This window comes from Lissotriton vulgaris, chromosome 10, assembly GCF_964263255.1.
Source record: "Lissotriton vulgaris chromosome 10, aLisVul1.2, whole genome shotgun sequence".
Lineage (NCBI taxonomy): Eukaryota > Metazoa > Chordata > Amphibia > Caudata > Salamandridae > Lissotriton > Lissotriton vulgaris.
The window spans coordinates 705,053,907-705,081,012 of record NC_141698.1 but is presented as its reverse complement, the minus strand read 5'-3'; the positions used below and the strand labels follow the sequence as shown (position 1 = coordinate 705,081,012).

At 44.4% G+C, this 27,106-nt stretch overlaps 1 protein-coding gene across 7 annotated transcripts in view; it reads right to left on the bottom strand.

The window, feature by feature from the left end:
• PARD3 (par-3 family cell polarity regulator) overlaps positions 1-27,106 on the bottom strand; it is a 1,412,997-nt gene that overhangs the window by 1,159,255 nt on the left and 226,636 nt on the right. For all 7 annotated transcript variants that reach the window (XM_086941535.1, XM_086941533.1, XM_086941537.1 and 4 more), the window contains exon 2: positions 10,698-10,799. In XM_086941535.1, coding sequence (XP_086797661.1) covers positions 10,698-10,799 — 102 coding nt within the window. The remainder of the gene's footprint in view (positions 1-10,697; positions 10,800-27,106) is intronic.

Genomic DNA, 27,106 nt, shown 5'->3' with positions numbered 1-27,106 from the left:
GGAATGGCTGAAGGAGTCACACATGCCATGGGGAAACTTGCTTTCCTTGGAACAAGTATTCACATGGAAATCATTTCTAAAGGCAAGTAATAGTAGCACAGATCTTAATGTGTAGTCAATCTTTTCCATCAGCATTAGCATTTAATAAATGGTTTGGAAAAAGTTTTGAAAAACAGCCAGTATTTTGTAAATAGCTAAAATTCAGCTGAACTGAGATTTATTTGAAAGACAAATATAGATTTTCAACAAATTCATCAAAGAAAACAACATTTGTGAGTGATCAAAAGTTTCTCTCAAAAAAGAAATGAAGAAGAATGTTTAGGCCCCTGGTGTGAAGAAAACCAAAATCGAGCAAAGGAAAAAGTGCTGGAGAAAAATTGTAAATATCAACGGTATATTGTTTTGTTTATCAACGACAGCAGTTTATATTCAGTACAAAAATAGCTACAGGAAATGAATCAATCTATCACAAAATATATAGAAGACAGTGTCTTTGTACGGATGTCGATGGCGTTCGACTCTTAGAGGAACAGAAGGGTCTCATCAGGACTGTAATAACCAGGGGATGGCTGGCAGATTGGCCATCCCCCAGGTAGGGGTCACTCTGGGTAAGCAAATAACTGTAGCATGTTTCATGATGGCAGCTTCTATTGTGGACATGTAGGGGGCAATTTACATAAATTGTGCCTTGAACAATTGAAGAGCGTCTCAATGGGCTGTGATTAGAATGACGACGTCCTAGCAGGGCTGATTATGCTCCTGTATTCAACGCTTAGCAATAATTTTGTATACGGCTTTCCCGGTCAGGGAGGCGGCTATCAACGTGCAGTGTACTACAGTCAACAATTACACTTGATTCCCATAATTGACTGCAAGACAGACATTTCCCAGACTACAAGAAGGACCCCTTATTCTCACACTGAAAGATCTTTACAAAAACAGGCTTACAAGAGCCTCGAGACAGCCTTAGCACAGCGGCCACCAGAAATCGAAACACTTATTGGCTGTATTTTGGTCTACACAATATTTATTCACTATGTACTCATACATTTGTGGAATAAACAGTCATAGAAAGAATCAAGAATAAATTATTGTGCCACAAGAAAAAACTTTCTGTCCATGTGTTTCACCCATTTTGTTTTGAATTATTGTATTAAACTAGAAATCCAAGTCCACCTTTTCTGAAATCGTTATAGTCACATGGCAGAATCGCATCTGAAAGTAGGGTGGAAGCAGAGTCCATCAAATCAAATGGGAGTCTTTCCCCAAGAAGTACTAACTCTGTTAAAGCCACTTAAGTTCAACAAAAAGAAAAACGTATAACCGCTCCTTTTCTGAAACTGCTCCTCGAATATGGAACACCACCAGATCTAACCCCTCCACTACTATGTTCTAAAAAGAAGTTAAACTGCTATTGCTGAATAGATGCTCTCAACAGTAGCTCTGAAATCACTCACTGTAACTATGTTTCCGGTATACATTTCTGGATCCTTAATCTACTAAGCCTCTACTATGTCATGTGCTGCATTGTATATACATTATTTTCTTTGCTTGCGCCTTTCCGCTTTATATGTTTTAACATGTCTGCTATTTGTACAACATTTGCTGTCTATACCCATTTCTGTTTATTGCTTGTTTTTAACTTGTTTCTGCTATTCGTACAGCGCTCTGATACCCGGATACGTCATGTTTGCGCTACATAAAACTCTTAAAATAAATCAATATAAGCATTGTTCCTGCAAGACTGGCAGAACTGAAGAACAGTCAGTTGCATGGTAAAATCAAAATCACCAGTGAAAGGCCAGTAGGGCCACTCACACACACACATTTGTTTTTGACAGGCAGGTGGGGCTTGCGCAGATTCAGGTACATGTCAACCATTGACTCAGAGGTGAGTAGTGCTGGGTACAGAGAGTTGCAGGTCAGAATCATCTCTGAAAGATGAACAGAGTTAAAGAAGAGACAATCAAACATCAGTACTACTCCTGTAAGGCTGGCCGGACTGAGGAACGGCCAGTCACATGCCAAGATCAAAAGGAAAGGCCTTAGGATTCAGTAAGGGTCAGCCACGTGATACATATGCACCAGAAACGCGCCTATTGCTGCTTTAGATTGAGTCAGATCCCAGAAAAATGACTCCAGCTTTAATAATGCGGGCACAGTGAGACAAATCACTATCACCCCAGAAAGGCCGGGGGTGCCTTACATCAGAAAGGGTCATGAGAGCTGGGGCAAAGTCTGCCTCGTCCCAATCAACCTCGAGCAGCGTAGTCTACCAAAGCACTAGTGTATTACTTGGAGTGAGTATATGTGAATATATATATATATATATATATATATATATATATATATATATATATATATATATATATATATATATATATATATCGCTCCAAACATCCCAGGATCGTCGGTCCTTCAGGAAAGTAGCACACACAGGGGAGGTTCCAACAAGATTTTATTGCAAGAACCAACAGCAACAACGCGTTTCGCCTTGGGGCTTCGTCAAGTTGTGCAAAGAGCCGAGGCGCCCGTCTGTTTAAAAAGACGTCATGCAACTTGAAAACAAGGTAGGACTGTGCAATGCATACATGGCCGCCATCTTAGAACGGCCTACGGTACATGGCGTCTACATGCAAAAAGGTTAAATAACATTTTGAACAACATTTTAACATTGTTAGGATCGCATGTTAAAAATTATGTGAAATACATTAATGAAGAAATGCAATTGAACATAGCAAATTAATCTAACTCAAATGGAGTAAACACAGTCGCAAACATTTTGATGAAGCTGATCTAGCCCTGGATGGGCGTGCGTGTGGAACCATATATGAAAATCATTATACTATATAGTAGTAATGCAGGGGGGGACTATCGCAGTAGTATACCGCCACGTGAACCTGTCCCATGCATATACATTTAAAGTGCATGATGCCTAAGTGAATACACAGATAAATATGGAACCACACTACAACTCTATCTCGCCCAGGATGGGCAAATGCATATTATTTCTTCAAGTTACGCATGAATAAAACCAATTCATCCACATGCCATCAGTACAAAAAAGTCAAATAGATAAAATAAATATATATTCCACAAGCACGCCCATCCAGGGCTAGATCAGCTTCATCAAAAGGTTTGCGACTGTGTTTACTCCATTTGAGTTAGAATAGGCATCATGCACTTTAAATGTAAATGCATGGGACAGGTTCACGTGGCGGTATACTACTGCGATAGTCCCCCCCTGCATTACTACTATATAGTATAATGATTTTCATATATGGTTCCACACGCACGCCTATTCAGGGCTAGATCAGCTTCATCAAAATGTTTGCGACTGTGTTTACTCCATTTGAGTTAGATTAATTTGCTATGTTCAATTGCATTTCTTGATTAATGTATTTCACATAATTTTTAACATGCGATCCTAACAATGTTAAAATGTTATTCAAAATGTTATTAAACCTTTTTGCATGTAGACGCTATGTACCGTAGGCCGTTCCAAGATGGCGGCCATGTATGCATTGCACAGTCCTACCTTGTTTTCAAGTTGCATGACGTCTTTTTAAACAGACGGGCGCCTCTGCTCTTTGCACAACTTGGCGAAGCCCCAAGGCGAAACGCGTTGTTGCTGTTGGTTCTTGCAATAAAATCTTGTTGGAACCTCCCCTGTGTGCTACTTTCCTGAAGGACCGACGATCCTGGGATGTTTGGAGCATAATTTGAATACACAGGCACACCCCCGTTTTGTGTGCACCCACTCGTGTGTGCAGCCGGTTGGTGTCTAGAAGCTGTTATATATATATATATATATATATATTCCAGGAATAATCCGGTGTAGCGCAGAGCTCTCAGTCAGCTGCAAAAAACGGACTCGAACCCAAAATTTAGTGCAAAGATGATTTATTCAGCAAGTGGTATTCCCTTTGTCATCACGACGCGTTTCGCGCTTCACAGAGCGCTTGATCACATGACACAGGTAATCACCTGACACACGTTTAAATACATTCTACCAATGCAGGTCAAACTACAAATGCGATGGAAACAGAAGAGTTGGCTCCCTAAGGACTACTCACTTTTTACTTTAATATCTGCTAATGCATTCATGAATTGTAGTATGATGGAATATATTTCAACATCAATGTTTAAATGACCAACTGTAGACATAATAAAACGTGCAAAATAAGTGTTTGGTGATGATAAATTAAAAGTGAGTTAAACCAAAAAAGTGTTTGTGATTTAAGACAAAAAAACAATAAAAATTCATTGTCGGTTAAAGTGCGATATTCTGTGATGTTCAAATTCTAGTAATAATATCAGTATAATACTGTTATCATAGGAACCATACTATTATAGCAAATACCCATGTGGAGCCCCACATGTTCATACATTGTCAAGTGATATATACAGACTGAAAAGTCATGGAGAGTGTTTATAAAGTGCAAATGCAAAATATCTGGAAAGCTTCCAAGTGTCTGAGGACACATTCTCCATTAGAAGAAACGATATTGCACAATAGGTATAGAAAAATAATCTCTGTACAATACATGATATTGCCCAAGTGCTTATCGTCCTACCAGTAATAACATCATCATTATGTACAGTACTAGAGAAAATATAATACCATTCATGTAAAACCATTTGTACAATATACCAAAAGTAGCCCAGTGATTTAAAAGACATAAAATCATTCATAATTCATAGATGAGCCTATAAAAACCTTAAAATGGTTGTTTCATATAAAAGGCTAAAATAAATTAATATGAGTCATATGTCTAAAATCATCATATAAATAGATTTCTTAAAATAACAAACTAATTAATAGGTATGGTAAAAAAGTACAAAAGGACATAAATAATCTAAAATATTTCTCTATGTTGGGGAGGCCCATACAGTACTTAAGTAGATTGTATGTTGAGGGATATTCATATTGTATGTACATTTTGTTATAGGCAGGTGTATAAATCCTCTGTGATATTTAAGCCTGAGGGATGCTTAGTATTAAGCTCAATGATATATTGCGTCTCGAGGCGGCGTAGTTTGTCTTCTCTGTTGCCTCCTCTCATATATATATATATATATATATATATATATATATATATATATATATATATATATATATATATACACATATATACATATATATATATATACATACAAACATATACACGCACACATATGAAGCAACTTCAGTAAGTTACTACATCTGTAAATTTTGTAAGCCCTAATTATGATACTTAAAAACATATAGAGGTGAAAGCAGATACGGCAAGTTGAACAGGCGTGCTCATTGCTTTGTTCAACCAATCGGAAAGCCCTTAACAACTCTTCCTCGGCTACTCTCAAGGTCCCCTTCCCTAGGACTGTGCCATGCCACAACATATTATGCAATAATTAATTCGTCAAAAAAATAAAAAGGATCTCTTTGAATCTATGAATTTGCAGACTTGATATTCAGCCACAGATGAAAGGTGTCTGCTAAAACCTGGCACCGCATACAACCAATGAATGAATGAATGAATGAATGAATGAAATGAATGAATGAATGAATGGGAAATTTATAAAGCACAAACTTCTGCCCAAGGGAGTCTTGGCGGTAAAGAGATGGGTACGGCTACAGAATTGGTTAACCTTGTAGACTCTTGCTACCTTACGGGACAAACGCAATTAATATAGTTAATTTAAACCCATATCTGTTATTAACGACCAGGCGAAAATGAAGTGAGAAATACATGTGTTGGCTCTTCTTAAATGCAAATAGTAGTACAATTCAGTACAAATACTTTGCCTTCCCTGGAGGCATCGCGCCATTTACCTCTGGACCACGTGTGCAAAGGACCACAATTTACAAACATCCAAGCAGGCGCCCCCTGCCAGGACGCAAACCCTCTCCACGTGCACGAGAAGCCCTGAGAATCAGGAGCTCACATCGAGCACACCTAGGCCGCAGTGGCCGGCTGCCAGCTCCCAGACTCCTAGCGTACATTTATAAGCGCTGTAATGCAATCCTTCTCACACATTGTTCTTTGATGGATGGCAGCAGACACAGCCGGCACCCGGCATTAATGGGATACTTTGAATTACTTTATGCTGGCACTCGCTTTCCCTCAGTGAAAGTGTCCTGGCTCTACAAAAAGAAACCGGCTTTGTGGAGCTTTGGGTATATTTATCACCTGATAATTCCTACCCTCTGGGGGCGAGACGGCGGAGGTTCCGGGCGTTACCATTACTAAAATCGCCAGTTTAGAAACCGCTCCGCGGCAGCGCCCCCTCTGGGCATACATGGAATGTGCCGGTCCAGCTGTGGAAGAAATCACACACATCCTGCTTAAAACTGGCGCAGGGACACCCCGTCCAGCAACAGAGAACGACTGGGGAGCCAATCAACGCCCGGAACCGAGCGGAAGCTGCTCGGCGGCTTCCTGTGGAAGATTTGCAACGATGACAGGAGGAGCAATTAATAATTGTACAGCTAAATGACACAAGAGCAACAATCCTACTGCGCGCTTGGAAGTTAGCTTCACAGCTCGGTAGAATCAGTTCGATTACATATTCTGCTCACCTGGAGCCCAACAAATGCTCCAAAATAAATATTAGAAACTCTCCTAATGCGTAATTAGCGATGATGTGTCCACCCACCTTCCTGTTTTGCTGAAAGCTTCCATGAATCATTCCATAACTAGAGGGATCGGAGGGGGTCAGCATTAATAAATAAATGAATGTCTAATTACCTTTAAGTAACACGCCTTGGCTGAACTTGTGCGTCCTCCCTTGTGCCCATCTGACAACCAGGGTCACATCAAGGGCGCAGCCAAGTGTCCAGATATTCGCCCTACAATCAACCCTGGCAACAGATGCTATGTAGTGTAACAAATAAACAAGCGACACTCCAGATGGGCAGCTGTACAATTTTTTTTAATCAATATAACTGCATTTAATCAGACACAATTCCAAACACGAAACCCAGAGGAACACAATCAGTTTTTTTTAGTCGCAGTGACTTCTGAGCACATATTTTTTTTCTTCTGGATTCAGATTTTTCAAAACACTGGATCACAGCTGTCCCAGCACTATGCCCGTAAAGCTTTCACTGCAACCAGGAATTAGGACCCAGGAGCTGCTGAACAGATGTGGTGGGGATCCACGCAATTCCTTTTAAGCTATACATCCTGTGCTAGTGGGTCAAAACGTAGGTCGAGGGAGGCCTGACGCACGCCACATTTTGTATTAATAACGAATAGGTACATATGTTCCCTGAAAATACAATTCTATTTAAATGTATCTAATGCGGGCATCCTAACATGATAGCACTGATTTGAACTTCTTTGACATTCACTGGACATCCATCTGTACACGATCAGTATCTGGAGCATGCGAGACCACATATGGCTCACAGGGGTAGCCTTTAGCTCACCGGAGGAGGGGTTCCCATGGAGACCAGATGCATCCCCGCAGTACAATCTAACAAGCTGATGTACTTGCCCTTGATGCCTGCTGAGCCTCTGTTATGAAGAAATACTCCAATAAGGTAGCACTGAGAAGTACTCTAAACATATAGTAGGGTCTCTCCATGGACCTGCGGATTTACATTTCTTTAGCCCTGCTATGTTTACGGACTGTATTAAAACAATGATTTATTTGACAAGCAAAAGCATAATTTTCTCTCTTCCAACGAAAGCTTAAACTCATGAGATAAACACAAAAAAGGTCTATAAAGTCAGTGCACATACTGAATCTCAAAAGGAATCTTAAAAGAAATGCCTGCAATATTCGGCATACAGCTGCTGTTCGTCAGATGAAAAACCTTTGAGTAATTCAACCTCTTCTTACAAGGCCCATAAACATGCAGCTTTCAGCCATTTTAGCCTCTGGTACAATGCCACACAGCTCTGCAAACGCAGGCCTCCCCCCTCCACCTTCAGCACGTGGCAGCGATATTTAGACACGCACATATCCGGTTGGACCCATAATATATCTTGGGCATGTAAGTTCAGCTTACACATGCAAAGAACCTGATTTGCCAGCGGAAAACGACTTCTGCTAGTCACAAACCCTCCCCATTCGCGGATTCATCCATATTTCTCCTGTACAGCATATTGTTATGGGGTAGTAGGTCTTCTCCCATCAGCAGGAAGTAAACATTTCATGGCAGGAATACCTGGAAATTGTGAACACGCCCAAACCTGTAAGTTTGTAGTTGTGCACAAACTCCATCTAAGCCAATTTCCACCCAGCAAATGGTCACATTTAGTATAACAAGGACAGTGATAAATACCTATACCGGTTGGAATAATCTCAAAATTGGTAGGGGTGTAGGAGAAGGGGTTTCTCCACAGGAAGATTATTTTCTCCATGCATAGGAAAAATAAAACCAACTAAAAGTGCAATTGGCACTTGGTGAAGCCATTTCATGAGGGTCTGCTCGGTTTATGGACTACCAACAATTACACATATAAGGAAATGGATTCGCATGAACGAAAATGGGAATTCACAAAAGTTTTCAATATGTAACTTCATTAGCTTCACAGGAGTACTCTTGGAAAACATTTTGAACACAAGACCTTTGAATCTGTGCAGACACATTTAGTTATATATCTAATTCTATAGTTTGAAATTTTTAGAATCGAGCCAAGAGGGGGAGTATGTTTTTGTTAAGAGGGTGAGTATGTTTTTGTTTTCATGCATTCTACAAACACCCAAATGCTCAGGGGTACCTCGCAAAGGTCGGTTATTCAAAAGCAGGAGGATTTAAATGCATCAGGTTCACTTCCACCAGCGACTTGAGACAAATTGCTTGAATGTTCGAATGAATCAAGGATCACACATTGCATTCTACGGTCGTTTAGCCCTTCCGCAAGCCAGTTATTTTTGTCAAAGGTAATTACTGCAAATAAACACACATACATATGTTCCTATGTATTTTTGGCTTAGCTCAATTTAACTGTAAATCATTTGCATGCTCAGTGATGGAGTGCATTCCATCACATAAGTGTTTACACAATGTTTACCATTCATTTACTCCTAATTGCTAAACAGCTTTAAGACTGTCACACATGCCTACGCCACCAATCTGGCAAATCTTCACAATGTATGAATCCTGTAATACAAACATATCTATGGCAGAAACATAAATCTATGATGCTATCATTACGGATTGATGTGGTACTCTGAGACAGCTACACTTGCAGAAAAATCCTATCAAAACCTCCACAACATTGATAATACTGAACTGGTAGGGGATTGCCACAATCCGACTCCCTTAAATGTAATCCTGCCTCTCCTATCGAGACTGTGGGAGATCGCCCACTTCCACCTAGCGCTGCATATGCAAGTATAGATATTTGTAGAACGCAAACCTCAGCTTGAGAGCTGCTGAAAAACGTGTGATAAACACAAGTTAATGCTCACAATCGTTTGCAATGAATCAGGATGTTCATGGGTGGTGAATTCTATTGTGTTGCTTTGTGGAGGGGTAGGTCGTCAGGATAATTTTAAAGCTATGCACTGGCAGGGCCTATAATGTGCCAATATATGTCTAATTTGCTTGTAATTGGTTGCTTTTGGCAATGTCGGAGACGAGATCGAAAACAATGGAAACAAATGCTACCCAAGATATATTCATAGTTTACGACAGATTCTAGCATTCCCCTCCATCACTTTTTTACATTTCTTGCACAGTGCATTCTAGGGTAAGACATCTGGCGCCAGAGTCATTCCAGAGCCAAATGGCTGGCCACCTCTGGTCTCTTCTGCAAGCTCTCATTTCTGCCACATCTGTTTGCTTTCTTTAATGCAAAGCACCATGTCTGATGATTGTTGTCTGTAAGTCAATTTTCTTAGCATAAGCAGGGATGTCCAACATATGTGCAGGAGGGCTAGATCGATGCTATATGTTCAGGAACGGCACTATGTAAATGATTTAAAGTGAAATAAATTGTATGTAGATTTAGTTGAGGTGGCAGTCATGAGAATCCACTAGGAATCAAGCCCTCCTGGATCTATGTTGGAAACCCACACACTATAAAAAGATACACTCCCCCAGGAAAGACCTCAGTAGGGATGCACTCTCAAAGAGCCTAGGAGCCATAACCTCTTCAGGTAATCCCCACAGACAGCCAAGCTCTTCCTCCAATGGATGCACAAGGAGAACTAACACATTTCAACTCTAGGCATTCTAGAAGGAAACTCGCTTACTGCTTAAGACTAAAGCTAATCAACAAGAGATTTTTTTCCCCCTTTTTACAAAGCACTGAAACAGATTAACTCCTATAACCCTCGGGATCATCTTTGCGCTATATAAAACTTTATAAATAAATAAACCCCTCCTCTAGGGTCAAAAGTGAAACACATCCTAAAAGGGTTTAAATGGAAACAGCACAGTAAGCATTACTGCCCAAAGCACTTTATAGGGATCCTTGTAAACATTGAGAAGTCCAGAAATCTGCAGATCGACTGGGCACAATTCAGGTCAGCAAGACCAATTAAAAGGCAGTGAGCAAAGCTAGGATAAAGCAGATGAGACCAGCAGCAAACTGCTGTTCAGGCTGGGCACCTCCCGGTGTGTGTCAATCGTAGCCCAGTAAGAATGCCATCAACCATGTATCTCCTACTGGTCGGTCTAAGTTGTGTTATCACAGTCACAAACATTCACAGTATCTCGAAGATGGAAAACAAATCAGACACACAGTTTGACTTACCCGGTCTTTGTCATCAGCTACGTCACAAAGAATGTCATCAAGGTCCAGGATCCCTCCATCACCGTGCTCCAAGCGATGCACCTGCACCCAGTATCCAATATCCTGTCAAAAATCAAAAGCAGATTAGTTTCATGCAACATTTTCAGAGAATGTCATCTTAAAATACAAAGTGTGTATAGGATTATTTCTCGAAATCAAAATGTGTTTACTGCCCTATTTTTACAATCTCAGAACTGTGAGCAGGGTGGGGGTCATATTTATTTATTGTACATCACAACTGCACCTACTTCGTGGAGTTAGCATCAAATTACCCCCATGGGAAAAAACAACAAATCTGGTTGCTGGTTTGCCTTCAGGATTGTCAAAAGTAAATCGCCAGCCACAGTTTCCCTTAGGTTGTCGGCACCAGGTAGATCCTGGGGGCTGCTGGATAGAATGCTCGACTGTCCTACAATCTACAATTTAATTTCATCTGTCGCTAGTGAGCATCAGGGTTACAAATAACTCCGGAGATGCGATTCCTAAAGTGGATTAAGTTCCTAAAGACTCTTAAGGAGCGGGGATTAGAAAACTAAAATGCATTCGAAAAATGCTGCGGTCAAATTTTTTTTCAGGGGAATATGTTTATGCATCATGACATTTCAAATCAGTTTCTTATTTCAATTGCATAGTGTCTCGGAAGCACCACACCATGGCAATACTTCACAAATCATCTAAAGAACATGAGGATAGAACATTGATGACCACATGATCGCAAGATATGCTATGAAATCTACGTATATCCACTGGAAGATAAAATGTCAAACTGTAACCTTGTATCAAAAGCTTTGATTTCAGTTAAGTACCAATACTAAAGTCACTTTCCACTGTCTGCATTCTTAGTATGCCCTCGATACACGATTCAGAAGAGACCACATTACTCATGTAGGACTATTCAAGTCTGCCAAACACTACAAGCAAACAGTGTAGACATTATGCTACCAAATGTTTAGGCAACTGCCAACTACAAAGAAAGTGAAAGTCTATGTTCTCTTTCTTATAGGCGTTCAACTGGCTTTTTCCGCTTGGAATTCATAAGTACATTTAGAGCTCATCATGGAGGTGAATGGATTTTCCAAGTGAATTGGAAAGAAGCACTCTGCACCGTCCCAGTGGCGGCCACAAGTGTAAGACTGCAACCCGGTCCGACCACTTCCAACAAGGGCTAAGTTGGTTCCGGTTGCAGTTTTCTCAACATCTGGGAAAACCTGGAGCATACTCCTGCACATGAAAACATCCTGCGTGACGGTGAGAGAACGAGATCAATCACTCTAGGACTTGCGGTACTGTAGGCCATTGCTTCTGTTTCGAAATGTCAATGTTGTGCTCAACAACACAGAGAGCGCACTACCCTCCAACATTCTCTGCTTAGTTCACCCTTACCTCACAAACAAGAGGAGAAACAGGCTATGACATTTCTTTGTGTTTCATTGAGTAAGCAGGCATTTGGTTAGCTGAGATGCATTAGGCTTGTGATGTTCAGTGTTATTCATTCGCTCATTCTTCACCCCCTGGATCTTGGGGGTGGCATCTACTCTGGGGACACCAAAATATATCAGCTCATTCTCCACAGTGCCTCTGCCATGATTTCTGATCTAAAAATGTACACATAATAAACCGTAGAGCTATTGGTTAAGGTATCAGCACAATGACTCTTAAAAATAGGTGCTGACTCAGCTGGTAATGATAAAATAATGAGAAGGCTTCTCCTCTGAGAACTGGTAGACCATATGTAAAACACACACACACACACACACACACACACACACACACACCCCACACACACAGACCCCCCCCCCCCCACACACACACACACACACCCACACACAACCCCACCCTTTATTCTGAAACATTGACATGACAGAGTATTTGCTCTATCATATAATTGTCAACTCTACTGGCCCCAAGACGAAATTTTACACTGACCAATATTTCATACACTAGTCTATTGTATTCATCTAATGCAAATGATCCAGATTTGCTCGCCACTCAACTGGACATAATCCCATTGCTTCACAGTAAGGTGTGTGCTTTTTGAAGACCAATAGAAACAATGATTTCAAACTAGCCACCAACAAGTATAGACAGTGCCCCAATACTGCAATGTGAACCAATTTATGTAACCCTACCTTCGCTCCCAATGCATCCATTCACATACAACAAGGGTTTTCCCAAACACTGCTGGTTGTTTCATGTTATGTTAAACTTTATACTTGCACTACTAATGCGAACAATAGCAAACTTTCTGTTGGAATACTGCAACAGTCAATAGGCAAGGCTGTTCCATGCCTAGAAGGTCTAGATTTTCAATATGCTCATAAAATCATCTCAAGCTATAATGAATATAAACCATACGGAGGACCAGACAGAATGATAAAAGAAGGTTGTTCCGACACGAACTTCAGGCCCAAACAAATCCAGCAGCAGCTACAAAAATAATTAATACTTTTCTTCAAATATTCAGAACCGGACAAAACCGGACCCATGCCATACATGCAGCCAATATGCACCGGCTGTCATGTAACAGAATCATTGCTAAAGCCAATAGGACCCTGCTCTAAGAGACCAGCCTCCCGCCTTTGCCATAACGGCCCATTGCATCCTATCAGAACCCACAACACGATGGCCACCAATGCACATGAATGCATTGTGATGCATATGCATGCGTGTATCATGACGATTGTGTGTTGTGACGCAAGCGTGGCATGCACATGGTTGCCATTTTTAATTTACCATTCTAACATGGAAGACCATGTTAGAACAATACATTAAAAGGGGAAACAAGGAAAGCGAAAGTGTACAGAAGTGCAAATAAAGGCAGCAGCCAGCCTGTAGCTACCATGTGCCTGCCAGACCCTTGTAAAGAGAATATAATTACAAACAAATGTAAAACAGGGAGTAAGGCATGGGTCATTGGGGTTCAGTAAAAAGAATGCATGCAAGGGACATACAGAAACAAGCAGGGCAGAGAGCAAAGAACCATACACTCTCATTCTAAATTAAAGAAACGGAAAAAAGAGCAAAGGGTCCACTCAAGTCAGCAGTGGAAGGATACAACTCATCTAATCAGAACCCTGTGAGCCCAAAATGCCCCAGGGCAGAAAAACACAAGAATAGGAAAGAAATCTCTTAATTCAAAACACCTAAAATAGACAAGAAAGCCATCCAATCATGAGCGAAGGGCTGACCCAATGCCTACTTTAAGTACATCTCTATGCACTGGAAATAACAGATCCAACAAACAAGTAACGCGGTCTATAGCCAAGACCTAAAAATAAAAAGGCAACCCAACAGAAGTGCCCCTGGTCATGCTGCGAACAGTTAAAAGAGATAGTAAAAGTGGGAGCATGCTTTTTGTTTTGGTTTTACTACCATGGTTTGAACTAACTCCATCCATGACAACCATATTTGATGGGCAAACATCCTGCATCTGTGCAGTAGTGCTACCCACCACTTGAATGAAGAAATCTTATTTGTGGACACCGTGTTTCGCAAAATACAGTTTGCACAAACAAAGGTATTCACAGCCTTTACAGCATGTGTCTGCAACTTTTTCTGTAATAAGCGCTACTTATTTTGAGGATTGGGGGTCAGTCAAATGTTTATTCGGAATTTCATCCATAAAACAATACACATAAAAAGACAATCCAATATCACAATAGTTCAGACCTTCATAGATCAATACTGTCATTACAATAAAATTCACTTTCGCCATAAAACCAGAGGGTCATATGACCTGCAGCTCCGCAAATACGAAAACTATTGAAAGTGGAGACACTAGTACCATCAAGTGGTTTACAATGCACATAAATACAAGATAATAATCTGTTGAATCACAATAAAGTGCTTTAGCCCTCTAAGAAAAAAAGATTTTCAGACAATGCATAGGATATTTTATGAACATTCTAATAGTGGGCCTAGTAAAGTGCAAATGCGTGCCCTTTATTGGTCGCTTTATCGAAAAAGGATAAGTCAATAAAAGCCAATATCCAGTTTCAAAAGCAAATAAAAACATCTGGTCCTGGTTTTCCCTCAATATCCCCACTGCAAACAAGTACCTGCTCACAGAGGACACACTGTCAATTGATGTGTCACTCTTCAGGGCCCTTAAAGGTTTGGCATCTAAAGCCAAGCCTGGTGCATAACAGTCAGATCCACTTGGCTCTTGGAATTACACAGGCCTTGCAGAAGAAGAGCACATGACCAATATTCTCCTTACAAGGTAAGGAACACATTGGGCATCTCTCAGACTTCCTGCTGACCACTTAGATGTGAAAGAGCTTATTTCTAATGTACCATAGCGAAACTTCAGGTATAAACTATTTGCCTTCTGTTGTTGCAGCAAGCCCAAACAAGCATTTACAATGCAATGGTTTCGCCTTTGGAAAAGTTAGAGTTATTGGCATTGTATATGCCAAAATTTGTATTTATGTTTTTGTTTCGAAAACAGATAAGTAAATGGCATTGTCATTTACATTGCCATTTCCTTTTTTTTGCAGTCACTTGGCACTCTCTAGCACTCCCTAGTACTCTTTTTGCACTCTGCATTTCATATGCACTCCCTGTGCACTCTGCACTCCCTATGCAGCACTCTGTATGCACTCTGTACTCTATATGCACCCTACACACTCCACTTCCTATGCACTCCCTATGCACTCTGCACTTTTTATGCAGCACTCTGTATGCACTGTGCACTTTGTATGCACTCCACACTTCCTATGCACTCTGCACTTCCTATGCACTCTGCACTTATCATGCACTCCCTATGCACTCCCTATGCACTCTGCACTCCCTATGCAGCACTTTGCATAGAGAGTGCAGAGTGCATAGGGAGTGCATAGAGAGTGCAGAGTGCCTAAAGAGTGCAGAGTACACTGTCTATGCACTCTGCACTCCCTATGCACTCTGCACTCCCTATGCACTCTGCACTCCCTATGCACTCTGCACTCCCTATGCACTCTGCACTCCCTATGCACTCTGCATTACCTATGCACTGTGCACTGTCTATGCACTGTGCACTCTGCACTTCTTATGCACTCTGCACTCCCTATGCACTCTCTGCATTCCTTATGCACTCTCTGCATTCCTTATGCACTCTGCACTCTCTATACACTTTGCACTCCCTATGTACTCTCTCTGCACTTTGCACTGTCTATGCACTCCCTATGCACTCTGCATTACCTATGCACTCGCTATGCTCTTTGCACTCCTTATGCACTCTGCACTCTTTATACATTCTGCAATTTTTATGCACTCTCTCTCTGCACTCTCTATGCACTCTGCACTCCTTATGCACTCTGCACTGTGTATGCACTCCCTATACACTCTGCATTCCCTATGCACTCTGCACTTTGTATACATTCCCTATGCACTTTGTATGCACTCTTTATGCACTCTCTCTGGACTCTGCATTCCCTATGTACTCTGCACTGCCTATGCACTTTGCACCCTCTATGCACTCTGCACGCACTCTGCACGCACTCTGCACTCTATGCACTCTGCACTCCCCCTGCTCTATGCACTCCCTACTCTGCACTCCCTTTGTTAAAGTTTGAGCTTTTGATAAATGGTGTTTTGTATCTTCATTGAATTATGTGTAAAACGTTGATGTGTTTTACTTTACACAGAAATCTGGAGTGCATTTATGATGCAATTATTTGCAGAGAGAGGGAAGGGATGAAAGAGGCCAGGAGTAAGAAAGCTCAAAAGGAAGCGAGTGTAGGATAGAGAGGGAGAGCAGGAGGGAAGGAATAGACGCAGGAGAGAGGGAGGGCATAAAGGAGTGTGAGGGCATGAGGGAAGGTAGGAAAGTGTGAGAAAGGCAGAAAGGAGAGGGCGGCAGGTAAGAGAGGGAGGGCGGAAAGGAGAAGGAGGGCTAGAGGAGGAGAGAGAGGGAGAGTGGGCAGGAGAGGGTAAAGAAAGCACACGGGCAACAGAGGGTGGGCAGAAGAGGGTAGGGAGAACATGTGGACAACGGAGGGTGGGCAGGGGAGGGTAAAGAAAGCACACTGGCAACAGAGGGTAAGGAGAGCACATGGACAACGGAGGGTGGGCAGGAGATGGAGGGGAGAGCACATGGACAACGAAGGGTGGGCAGGAGAGGGTAAAGAAAGCACACTGGCAACAGGGTGGGCAGAAGAGGGCAGGGAGAGCACAAGGACAACGGAGGGTGGGCAGGGGAGGGTAAAGAAAGCACACTGGCAACAGAGGGTGGGCAGGAGAGGGTAAGGAGAGCACATCAACAACGAAGGGTGGGCAGGAGAGGGTGAGGAGAGCACATGGAAAATGAAGAGTGGGCAGGAGAGGGTAAAGAAAGCACACTGGCAACAGGGTGGGCAGAAGAGGGCAGGGAGAGCACAAGGACAACGGGGGGTGGGCAGGGGAGGGTAAAGAAAGCACACTGGCAACAGAGGGTGGGCAGGAGAGGGTAAGGAGAGCACATGGACAACGAAGGGTGGGCAGGAGAGGGTAAAGAAAGCACACTGGCAACAGAGGGTTGGCATGAGAGGGTAGGGAGAGCACATGGACAACGGAGGGTGGGCAGGAGAGGGTAAAGAAAGCACACGGGCAACAGAGGGTTGGCATGAGAGGGCGGGGAGAGCACACGGAAAATGGAGGGTGGGCAGGAGAGGTTAGGGAGAGCACAGGTCAACAGAGGGTGGGCAGGAGAGGGTATGGAGAGCACATGGACAATGGAGGGTGGGCAGGAGAGGGTAAAGAAAGCACACGGGCAATAGAGGGTGGTCAGGAGAGAGTGGGGAGAGCACACGGACATCGGAGGGTGGGCAGGAGAGGGTAAAAAAAGCACACGTCAACAGAGGGTGGGCAGGAGAGGGTGGGGAGAGCACAAGGACATCGGAGGGTGGGCAGGAGAGGGTAAAGAAAGCACACAGGCAATAGAGGGTGGGCAGGAGAGGGTGGGGAGAGCACAGGGACATCGGAGGGTGGGCAGGAGAGGGTAAAGAAAGCACACGGGCAATAGAGGGTGGGCAGAGCACACGTCAACAAAGGGTAGGCAGGAGAGGGTATGGAGAGCACATGGACAATGGAGGGTGGGCAGGAGAGGGTAGGGAGAGCACACTGACAACGAAGGATGGGTAGGAGATGCTGGGTCAAGCAAAATGACAAAGGATGAAAGGCAGGAACAGAATGAGTGAGAAACACAGAGGGGGAGAAGTACACAAGGGAGCCAGCTGGAGGAAACACGCACTCTCATAAAGTGGTGCTTAAATTAAAAGAACAAGGCGTAGCAGTGCGTTGGATGATGAAGCGTAAGAGGCAGACGTGCAGTTATTTGTTTTTTACCATGCTGGTACCTTGGAACTGCTCCATATGTCCCTTTAAAGCGTTTCATGTGATCTAGTGTGGCTATCAGATTAATGTGGCGCTGGCACTCCCCAGGCTTGCCCCTTCATGCACAGGTGGAATATGCGCAAGCAGCATGGCGTTCTGGGGATATACCTATAATCAAAATACACAAGAACTCATTATACAGTCACGCCCAACTGTACTGGTGCTATGCAGTGAGTCACACTAGTATATGCTTCTCTGGAGACATGTTTCCTCACCAAAATGGATCACTGCCCCAAGTCCTCTATAAACCAATATAAGCATTTCTCCAGGCTTACACAATCCAAGTACAGAGACCAAGCCTGAGCATCAGGTCCAGATCTGGGCATGAGTCACAGCATATTTTATAGTACTCATCTGGAGAATTGTGTGCGGTTCTAGATGGCACACATGGAGCATCATGACCAGTCCTGTGAAATACATCTCCAGGACGATAAAGAGAGACTGGAGACAGACAACAAAAACAAGATAACCATAAGGCCATAAAAGGGACATTCATACGCCAAAAGGAAATATAGAAGACAGGAAGGTACAAAACTGGCAGGCAAAGGCGTCAGAGAATAACACAGGACACTATGAGAGTCAAAGTTCAGATGTAACAGCACTAAAGGTCTGCATAGTTATGACACGAACACGATTCAGACAATAAAGATATGGTCACAGGGTCTAGGAAGGATGATGGAGGAACATAACAAGGAAAGGAAGAATAAAGTCGTAAACTACTTATGGTATACTTATAAAGCGAAGGCAGGAAACATGAAGACTTTATGGGGCACCGTACTCTTTTCGTCTACACACTGTGCTACACCGCTACACCTATTTCACTTCCCCTCTCTTTAAACACTACCTCGCCGCTCCAGTGACAACGCCCATTACCTTCTAGTCCACCCACACTGCTCGAGATACCGCTCACTTCTCATGCCCTCTCCTACTACAGCTCCATTCTTGCCTTTCCTCTCCACTCCTCATTCTAATGCCTTCACGAGTCCCCCCACCCATTATGTCATCAACTCGGTGCTAACGCTTTACATGCCCATTTCCTGGACGCTGCCATCTCCTGCACCTTCGCCTCATCCTGATCATAAATGCCTCCACCGCAGCCCTCTAACCAAGTGCAGCACAGAGTTATGACCCCAGTGTTGTTCACCCACCCTGCTGCCCCACCAGCCAGTGCTGGCCACAATCCCCCCCGTGCCACGTATCCCTCCTCCACCTGGACTGCACCCACGGGGCTCCACTCCCCCCTCACCTCCTTCTCGGTCGCTGTTACTTCAGACTGCAAACACTTCCGGCACCCACCGCCCTCCCGGCATCCCCGGCGTGGCTTACTAGAGGGTGGGGCAAGAGGGGTGGGTGACAGGAGGGTGGGCTAGGCGCGCAGGGTAATGTGGGGCCGGAGGGGAATAGGAGGTGTGGAACAAGCGAGGGCGTGTAGGAGGAGGAGTTACTGAAATATCATGGGTTGGTTTTATGGTCGGGATATGATACTTTTTCAATAAGAGGGCAAGTGTTGTGCATCAATAACTGAGTGGTGTGGACTGCCTGAAGTTACTACGGAATCTAGCATTGTAGACCGAGAGACAGGGTCTGATTAGAGGATTAGAATTTCGCGCTTTGTAATAATCTGCCTATATTGGAAAAATACTGAATAATTATTATCAAAATGCTAAAACATGTTCTTCCCACCAAAGATGGCCGCTTCCAGATCACAGCGACGCTTGTCCCTTTTCCATTCGTACCCTTTAGCGAAGGCGGGATCTCAGACAAGCTCCTCGGCCCTTATAAGGTCTCAAACAGCACTTCAGAACGAAGGGTTTGGCCATCGAAATTACGATTTATTTAGTCACTATGCTGGTACCATCTTGGGAGGGGATCACTTTTCTGTTCCTCCCTCACCAAGGGTGTTAGGTAGTTATTGCGGTTGCGCGCCCGCCATTAAAGATTGGGTTTAAAAAAAAATTGTTTCTGATGTCTATTTGCAACATTTCGGCAGAACGGGCGAGCCTCCAAAGCACCCGGGAGTCAGCCTATGGCAGTGCGGCTCCCGGGTCAGCACCTACGAGGACACGGGGGGGGGCGGGAGAGGAACGGACGGCGGGAGGGGGCGGGAGAGGACACAGGGGGCGTGAGGGGGGAGGGGGGCGGGAGAGAACACGAACGGCGGGAGGGAGGCGGGAAACGTGCCGGGGAAAAACACTCACGATGCCCAGGACAGCAGCAAGCACGGCCCGGCCGGACCAGACTCGGGGGCGTTCCCGGCGTCGCGTGACGTCGGCAAAAGCCAAAGAATCTCGGGAACGCCCCCGTGTCTGGTCCGGCATTGATGGACAGGCCCCTCGCCAAATGGCTAGGCTCCATTTATGGAGCTAGCCAATGGGATGGGGGGGCGTGTTCCATAGTGCTTACTGTACTCAATAGATTTCTCTGGAGGAGGAGCCTAACGGCTCCGCCCCCCAGCGAAACCTAAAAAGGATCATAACATGGAATGGCCTTGACAGATAAAAATTCTTGAGGTAATCTCCCCAACCAGGGATTACAATGGTACTTTGCTATGCATGCTCCCAGTAGATGTGTTTTAGTTGCTTTTTGGAAGACATAGGTTAGTCCAGAACTTCTCAACTTCGAGAACCATTATTGTATGTGCCTTAACCATAGAAAAGTGGTGCTCTTATCTAGAAATAAAAATTCCTTCATAGAGTTCCTACAAGGTGCAAGTTTCTCAGTTGACCAGAGCCTCGCCCAATATAGCAGAAGTCTTCACCTAGCAAAGCAACCCTCCCTTTTAAGGGCTATATCAAATAACATGGGGATCAGGGGGTATTCCTAGGGAGATGCAGGATAGACTGAAAAATCTGTCAGGATCTCACAGTTGGCATGGCCCCATATATTGGCACCATAAAGTGCCGGTGGATGGGACTCAAGTTTATATACTTCCATAGCAGGGAGTGTAGCTCTTGTGAAGGATGCCACTGCTTTGTGCTGGAGGATGGCCCTCTGCTTTTGGATATGCGGTGCCCAGGAAGCCTTGCTTTCCAGCATAATTCCCAAATATTCAAAGCTGGAGACACGTTCCAGTTTCTCCTTGTCCAAATATATGTCACCTCTGAAGGACTTATGGGGTCTAACTACCATATATTTAGTTTTTAAAACTGACTTGGGTCCACTCGGGCTCATTTGAACAACCTTAAGCTCAACTCAGCGTAGCTATGGCTTTCTAGCAGCAAGGCTTGCACAAAGGAACTTTGTGTAAAGCATTTACCAGTACCAAACAACACAATAAGAAAGCCACACAACACAAAAGAAACACTACATGAATGTATAAAAATAGATTATATGTTTATACATTTTTAGAGTCCTTGATGAACAAAATCTACCAGAGGGTTCCTAAGATACATTTAAAAAAAGTTTTATTACTTTTAATATCAACCGCAAACAAGCATTGGTCAACAAAAAGTTTGGAAACTTTTCAAAAGTGTGTCAGTTAGTTTGGCTACTCCGGCCCAGCTTGGATGACCAAATCCAACCTGATGGAGGTGTATGGGGCCAATTGGGTAGATTTGAACAGCTAACTGGCCACTAGAGAATTTCAATCCAGTTCCAGCCTTTATAGCATGACTGCTATAGATATTAATGGAGTAGTCCTTATGATAAGAATGCCAGATTAAAAGATGCTAAAGGGATGCTCTAGTTGGTGTGGTCAACGGGGGTGCCTTTGTGGTGATTCCTTGGTCCTCGGGTGATGAGACACGACATTTGCCACAAAGGTCGGGGTTTCACAGCATACTCTTCAAGACAGTAGAAGGCCAGTTGCGGTGGGGCTACCGGTCTCCGTACCCAGTGATTGGTGTCAAATCCGTTGAGGGAGGGTGGTGTCCCTCTGGGGTGACAAATCTGAACTCTGATGGCACTGGCGGGTCGTTCTGACTTGGGTGCAATTTTTGGCCATCAAGGATCGGTGTCTTAGGGCGTTCAGCGGCAACTTTTTGTGAATCTTCTCTGGAGGCTAGCAAATTGCGGCTTTTGTCCCTGAATCTGGTTCTAGGAGATCAGCAGTCTGATCCTTCGAGTCACTGCTTTGGTCTGGGGCGGAGGATCAACTTTTCCCTGAGCTAGGACCCACAGGCATAGTACAAACTTTGCTAGCACAAAGTGCAGCAGGTGCAGTCCAGCAGATGGTGCAGCCTATCTTTGCACAGTTCCATGGGCAACAGGGCAGTCCTTCTTTAGTACTATTTCCAAGTCCAGTGTGATCTGAGGTTCAGGGTACCAGGCATGCCATAGTTATCCCAGGAAAGCACCCCAAGGGGACCACAAGGTCACTAGCCAATGGGCTACCAGGTCCACTCCCTTCTGGTGACTACTCTCCAGCAATGTGTGGCACCTAACAATCCCAGAGTGCACTATTCTGCACACTACCAAGATGTTGCCAACCTTCCTCAGCTGTTAGGAGCTTGGTACCCCACCCTAGATGTGTGGCTACCAGTGGGCTACAAGCCGACAGAAAAACTGGTTTGGGCACTGGTCTTTCCTCTCTAGCCCTGTCTCCAGCTAGTATGAAGGAACAAAATATAGCACCTGGGGAGTGTTGTCACCATTTGCCTATCAAAGGTGACTTCCCCTTTGAAGCTCACCTTTTGGGCTAACACCCGAGTGACTTCCAGTGAAGCGGAGGTAGCACCTCACCCTGCAGCAGGCTGTGTTTGACCCTAAGCCTGGGAGTCATTCACACAATTCCCAAAGTGGGCAGAAAGCGATCTGTGGGTCGTAGCCCGTGTGAGGCTACTGGGGCACAGAGTGGCAACTTTCTAAAAGTTGACTTACTTTAATGGTGACATTAAATTCGATCTAGGTAGATGGTCATGTTTATTTGACATGATTAATTTGATAGGTTACGGTACCCAGTTAGGTAGCCCCATTCAGAAGTTAACCATGCTGGAGGGTCAGCCTGCAGCCATGTATTAGCCCATAGAGCTGCTAACTTTTCAACAGCAAAACGACAATTTGAGGGATTTTGCTGCAAGGGCATTAGCACAAACATGTCTCACTTAACAATATACAGCTCAGTGTTGTAGGGCTCTTTAGGCCTTCTTTAGGAGTGACTTACATATATTTTTATGGGAAGATGTGGCTTTGCTAGTGATTTGAATGTATTGTTGAACTAGCAGAGCAAATACTACCCTTCCAGTCTGCTTTGGCAGGCTGGGAGCAATTTTGTACCTTATTAGACACAGGGTAGGTCAGTATTTGCCAACTGGGGATAGCCAATTCGACATACACTTTGTAAGGGGTTAGAACACTGGCACTGGGGCATGCTTAGCAGTCCTCAGTCTACTCAGTCAAAAAGCCAGCAGCCACAGTCCAAAAATGCCAGGGGGGAACAAGCAAAAACACGTATGTGCAATAAAACTCACCCAGGGACACACATATTTTTAGTGTTGTAAAAGTGAGCACATCAGAAAAGATTATATTAGTGGCCATCATATGGAATATTACTACCAACGATCACTTCAGGTGTGATTGCCAGCAGTAATAAAGGTTTTTCCAATGTGAAATGCCTCTACATGGATAATTCATAACAGCCATAGCAGCAATGCCTCTGGTATGTAATAGCATTTGTAAAACGTCTCCCCATTGCCCCATGATTCATCATTTAAATAGCAGATTTAATTATATTTTGGAAATTCAGCCATCTTTCTCCAAATATCAGGTTAAGAGTTCTGAAAATAAATATATGTTTCTCAATTTTGGTAAACTAATATTAATTCAATCAAGCAAAAGATTGCACAGGCTGCACAGAGGAGAGCTACTTACAGGTAGCTGGAGAGCTACCTGTAGTTCGCGAGCTACTTGCTAAAGAAGCCTGCTTTACAGCATACTACAGACTGAACTGCTTCAAGGAGCTTTTAAGATAGACATTATGACGCGCTACTTCTCTTTCCTGCTCACCTACTTCACTCAGAGTTCTTTCACTCCGTTAGTTTTCCTGCTGTTATGCTTCTAGAATAAAATCTGAACCACTGTCCCCATCCTCTTATGGAATGATTAAGCACACTGGATTGAAGTAACAATTCTCCTTTTCACAACCATCCAAGAGTTCATTACTTATTAACATACTGCTTCTGCAGGTCTTGCATTTACCATTTTATTTCCGTATTTGCCACAAAGCAAATGTTTAAAAAAACACTTGCAGTTAACGTAGTTGGGTTTTAAAGCAAAACATGTAAAGTTTAGACTTATGAATATGCTTTTTTCAAGTTACCAAAGTTAAAAAAAACTACTAAACTTGCAGATACTAACAACGAGCCTGCTGAGGACTTCTCCAACCGCAAACCATAGGAAGCCTGACTTTTGAGTTTGAGTTTGAGTTTAAAAGCATTTCTAGAGCGCTCGTACACCAGGCGGTTTCATGGCGCTATAAAGTACTGGACCCAGAGGGGCAGGAAGGCCGGGAAAAATAGAGAGAAGCAGTTATGAAGAGAAGGCTTGCGTGAAGAGAAACGTTTTTAAGAGCCTTGCGGAAGAGTAATGTAAATGTAAATGTATTGGCATTTATATAGCGCACTACTTACCTGTAGGGTCCCAAGGCGCTTCGACCGCTGCGAAACCCTTCCTGGCTTCCCTGAGAGATGGTCCCTTAATGGGTATCTCCAGGGTGAGACCAGGCATCCCCGGCGGTCTGGTGGGGCCGTTAGTGAAGATGAGGCAAGCTAATGCCCAGAGTTGCCGAGTGTGATCGCTGATCAGAGTGGGCACCGAGGCGAGAGAATTATCGAGTCCGCTGACCCTGGTCCAGAAACCTGCCGCGCCGGGAATCGAACCCTGGTCCCGGGCCGTCCTCTGCTCTCGGGTCTGCCGTGTGTAGTGAGCGCAAGATCTGAGGTGGGCCGGAAGAGAGTTCCAAAGCACTGGGGCGAGTGTGGAAAATGTTGTGCCTCCCCACTTTTTGCGTTTGAAACGAGGGACTATAAGCAGTTGTTGGGCAGAAGAGCGTAGCTCCCTGGCAGGGACGTAAGGCTTAATTTCTGAAGAGATGAAAACAGGGGCTGCGCCGAGCCGGGCTTGAAAGGTGATGCAGCCCAGCTTGAACTGGGCTCGTTCTCGGATGGGGAGCCAGTGTAGGGACTTGAGGAGGGGAGTGACGTGATGTGATTTGGCCAGGTTAAAAACCAGGGGAGCCGCCTGGTTTTGGACCAGCTGAAGTCGACGCATGCTATATGCGGGCATGCCGCAATAGAGGGCATTGCCATAGTCCAGGCGAGAGATAACCATCGCCAGGACAATAAGCTTGAGGGCAGAAAAGGAAAAAAAAACGAGACTTTTCGAATGGTGTGGAGTGAGAGAAAGGAAGAGGACACGGCAGAACTGACTTGGGAGTGAAGGGTGAGTTGGTCATTCAATTTGAAACCAAGAGTTTTTACAGAGGACGAAGGGGAGGGAGGTGAACCTAAAGGGGGCCAAAATAAAGGGGACCAGGGACTTGAGAAACCACCCGTCAGTAACAGCTCCGTTTTATCGGGGTTTAACTTCAGGTGGTTGTAGTTCATCCAGTCCCGGATGAAAATCATAACGGACTGAAAATTGGCCATGGACTCAGGGGATGAGGATAAAGAAAAAATAAGCTGGAGGTCATCTGCATAGTTATATACAGAGACCTTCAACTGTTGGAGAGCAAAAATGAGGGGGGCAATATACAAATTAAATAAAAGAGGGGAAAGGGAAGAGCCGTGGGGGACCCCGCATTGGACTGCGCGGAAGTCCGCCGAAAAGTCACCCAAGCGCACAGCTTGTGTGCGTTCTCGCAGGAAGGAGGACAGCCAGACCAAGGCCGAACCTCCAATCCCCGCCGCCTTGACACGGGAAAGTAAGATGGCGTGGTCAACCGTGTCAAAGGCGGCGGGGAGATCTAGGAGGACCAGGGCATGGGGATGGTTGGTGTCCATGCCCTCTAAGATTGTTGAGGACCAATAAGACTACTGACTCCGTGGAGTGTGCAGGACGGAACTCAGCCTGACGGGGAGCCAGTACCCTATTCTCCTCCACATAGGTGCTAAGCGTTCTGGTCACATGGCGCTCCAATACCTTCGCCAAAAAAGGCAAAAGTGAGATGGGACGATAGTTGACAAGAACTGAGGGGTCAGCGCCAGGTTTTTTAAGAATGGGCAAGATGGTAGCCGATTTAAGGGGAGGAATGACGATGCCCTATGACAGTGAGCTATTGAGGAAAGTGAGAGGGGGCAGCACGCAGGCTGAGTAGATCTGTTTAAGGATGCGTGCCGGACAAGGGTCTAGGGGGGAATCTGATTTCACCATGAGCAGGAGGGCGAGGACGGATTCTTTGGTGAGGGGTGGAATAGAGTCGAGGCGTGCTACAACTGAGGGACACTGGGGGTCGATAAAAGACGAACGGGGGGGATGTTAGCTTTAATATTGGAGATTTTATCTAAAAAAAAAAGAATTGAGGGAGTCGCATAAATGCTGGGAAGGAGAGGGTTTAAGGGAAGTCCGGTCTGAGTAGGCGAGATCGTGCACAATGGAGAAGATTTCTCTGGGCTGATTTTATGCAGTTAGAATTTTAGAGGAGAAATAAGCATTCTTGGTCGCCAAGATAGATTTTTTGTACAGGGTCAGAAGGGTGATGTACTGGTTTTTAAGGTTCGGGCAATAGTCTCGCCTCCAGGTCCGTTCCGCGCGGCGGACCTGGAGTTTTAGAGCCTTCAGTTCTTCATTAAACCAACGGTTTGCGTCGTTGGTGCACCAAGATGACACCCGCCTTTAGGGAGCGACTGAGTCTCAGCCTATTCGAAGCCATGAGTTGATGGAGTTGGCTTGCGCAGAAGACGACAGCCCGTGGAGATCCGGGCTGGATGCGGAGAGTGTGGCGGACAACGAGGCCACATCCATGTGATTCCAGGAGCACGCCCAGATGTTTTTGGAAAGAGGAGACTTGAGGGCTGTGCCAAGGAGTCGGGAGAATGATATTAGGAAGTGGTCGGACCAAGTGCAAGGGGAAATAGACAGAG